Source organism: Cebus imitator, unplaced genomic scaffold (genome assembly GCF_001604975.1).
Source record: "Cebus imitator isolate Cc_AM_T3 unplaced genomic scaffold, Cebus_imitator-1.0 Scaffold780, whole genome shotgun sequence".
NCBI classification, from domain to species: domain Eukaryota; kingdom Metazoa; phylum Chordata; class Mammalia; order Primates; family Cebidae; genus Cebus; species Cebus imitator.
Window position 1 is genome coordinate 405,112 of NW_016108095.1, and position 1,981 is coordinate 407,092.

At 62.0% G+C, this 1,981-nt stretch overlaps 1 protein-coding gene across 1 annotated transcript in view; it reads left to right on the plus strand.

The window, feature by feature from the left end:
• The window catches only part of TUBGCP2 (tubulin gamma complex associated protein 2), a 28,356-nt gene extending 27,152 nt beyond the window's left edge, over positions 1-1,204 (plus strand). The window contains exon 18 of the mRNA XM_017519905.2: positions 929-1,204. Within this exon, the coding sequence (XP_017375394.1) occupies positions 929-1,064 (136 nt within the window). The 3' untranslated portion in view covers positions 1,065-1,204. The remainder of the gene's footprint in view (positions 1-928) is intronic.
• Positions 1,205-1,981: the final 777 nt, after the last annotated feature.

Consider the following 1,981-nt stretch of genomic DNA (forward strand, 5'->3'; position numbering starts at 1 on the left):
CCCCAAACACCCGCCCCACCCAGCGCCTGCCCCCCAACCCAGCATCTGCCCATCGCCCAGTGCCTGGCCCAGCCCAGCATCCTCACTACACAGGCTGGATGTGCTGGCCTCATCTCCCCCACACCCTCGCCTGGCCCACCTGGTATTGAGAAGGTGGTGGTGCTCATGTGCCACTCCCTGACGTCAGCCTGGCCCTGCTCTCCCTGGGGCATGACATTCTGAGCGCCTGGGCTGCGCCGTTGGCCCCTGTGGCTATGTGTGTCCTGTGGGGCTGGTCTGGCCTGGGTCAGCTTCCTCATGCTGCACTGAACACCTGGCCTGGGGGAAGAGGCTAGCTCTCCTGGAGGGGATGTGGAAAGGTGGCCAAGCTTCCAGCCCAGAAGGGGTGCTGTCCTTGGGTGCTGAGGGGCAGCTGTCTTGGGATGGGAGGTGCTGTGCTTGAAAGTATGGTGTGTCCTTGCGGGGGCTGTCCTGGGGGGTGCTGTGCTCAGAGGTGTGGTGTGTCCTTGCGGGGGGGTGTCCTTGCGGGGGGCTGTCCTGGGGGAAGCATTGTCATGGGTGGTGCCGTCCTTGGGAAGGCACCTGTTTGCGCTTTTGGACCACCCTGTGCCCCCTCGCAGATGTCCTGATTTGCTGAGCAGGGGTTTCTGAGGCCACCCTGCATTGAGAACCACTGCTTGGTTCCCCCAGCCCTTGACATGTCAGGCCTCATTGCCAGGCCCTGCTGGGGTGATGGGAGCCCCACTTGCTAGGGCTAGGAGAGAAGAAACCCGTTTGCGGCTTTGAGCAGGACTGGAGACCTCCCCCTCACCCCTGCAGGGTGTCCCGTGGTCTCTGTAGCTGAACCCTTCCCCATGGTAGGGGCAGGGCTGCCCCACACGCGCCTGCAGAAGGGGTGTGCGCCCAGCTCCACTGTCCCTCCACACAGGCTCGACTTCAACGGCTTCTACACAGAGCGCCTGGAGCGCCTGTCTGCGGAGAGGAGCCAGAAGGTCGTCCCCCAAGTGCCTGTCCCTCGGGGGCCCCCGGTTCCTGCACCCAGGGTCGCGGTCACTGCGCAGTGAGCCATGGCCGCGACAGGAAGAAGGCGTGGGGGTCAGCAGCTGCTGGGGTGCAGATGGGTCCCGAATGTTCAAACGGAAATGCTCCGTGTCCTGTCTTTGCAGTTTAAATATAAACAGAACGATCGACGCAGCTCATTTTGTTTCTCAGGATGCTCAGTTTTTTATAGGAGCTACGCAGACAGGGTGGATGTCTCCCTGGATTCGCTGATCTGTTTGCTTTTTAAAATTACACTGTTACCTTTTTGGGTGTTTTTGGCTTCAAAGTGAAAATATGTGGTGTTTAAGCAAGAACCTAGCAAAGATACGTGGGGATGAGGTCCAGGCCTGCTGCCCACATCCAGGTGAGCTGGGGCTGGGCTCCCTGAGGTCGGCCAGAACCCGGAATCGCAGAAACCCCCTGGGCCTCTGGGGTTTGCTTTGGCTCTGGAGGCAGCCCCGTTCCTTCCGAGGACTCCCCCGGCCTTCCCCCCATTCCTTCTGAGGACTCCCCCTGGCTCCATGTTCCCCTCGTTCCTTCTGAGGACTCCCCAACTCCAGGCTCCTGCCCTCCTGAGGACTCCTTGGCTCCACACACCCCCTCCTGAGGAGTCCCCCTGCCCCACGTTCCCCCGCTTCCCCACCCCCGTTCCTTCTGAGGACTCCATGGCTCCACACACCCCCTCCTTCTGAAAACTTCCTTCGGCTCCACACACCCCCTCCTGAGGAGTCCCCCGGCCCCACGTTCCCCCTTCTTCTGAGGACTCGCCTAGCTCCACGCTCCCCCCCTTCCCCACCCCTGTTCCTTCCAAGGACTCCCCCGCTCCTCCTGAGGACTTCCTTGGCTCCTCACACCCTCTCCTGGGGAGTCCCCCAGGTCCACGCTCTCCCCGCTCCACCCCGTTCCATCTGAGGACTCCCAGCTGCACACTCCTCCTGGT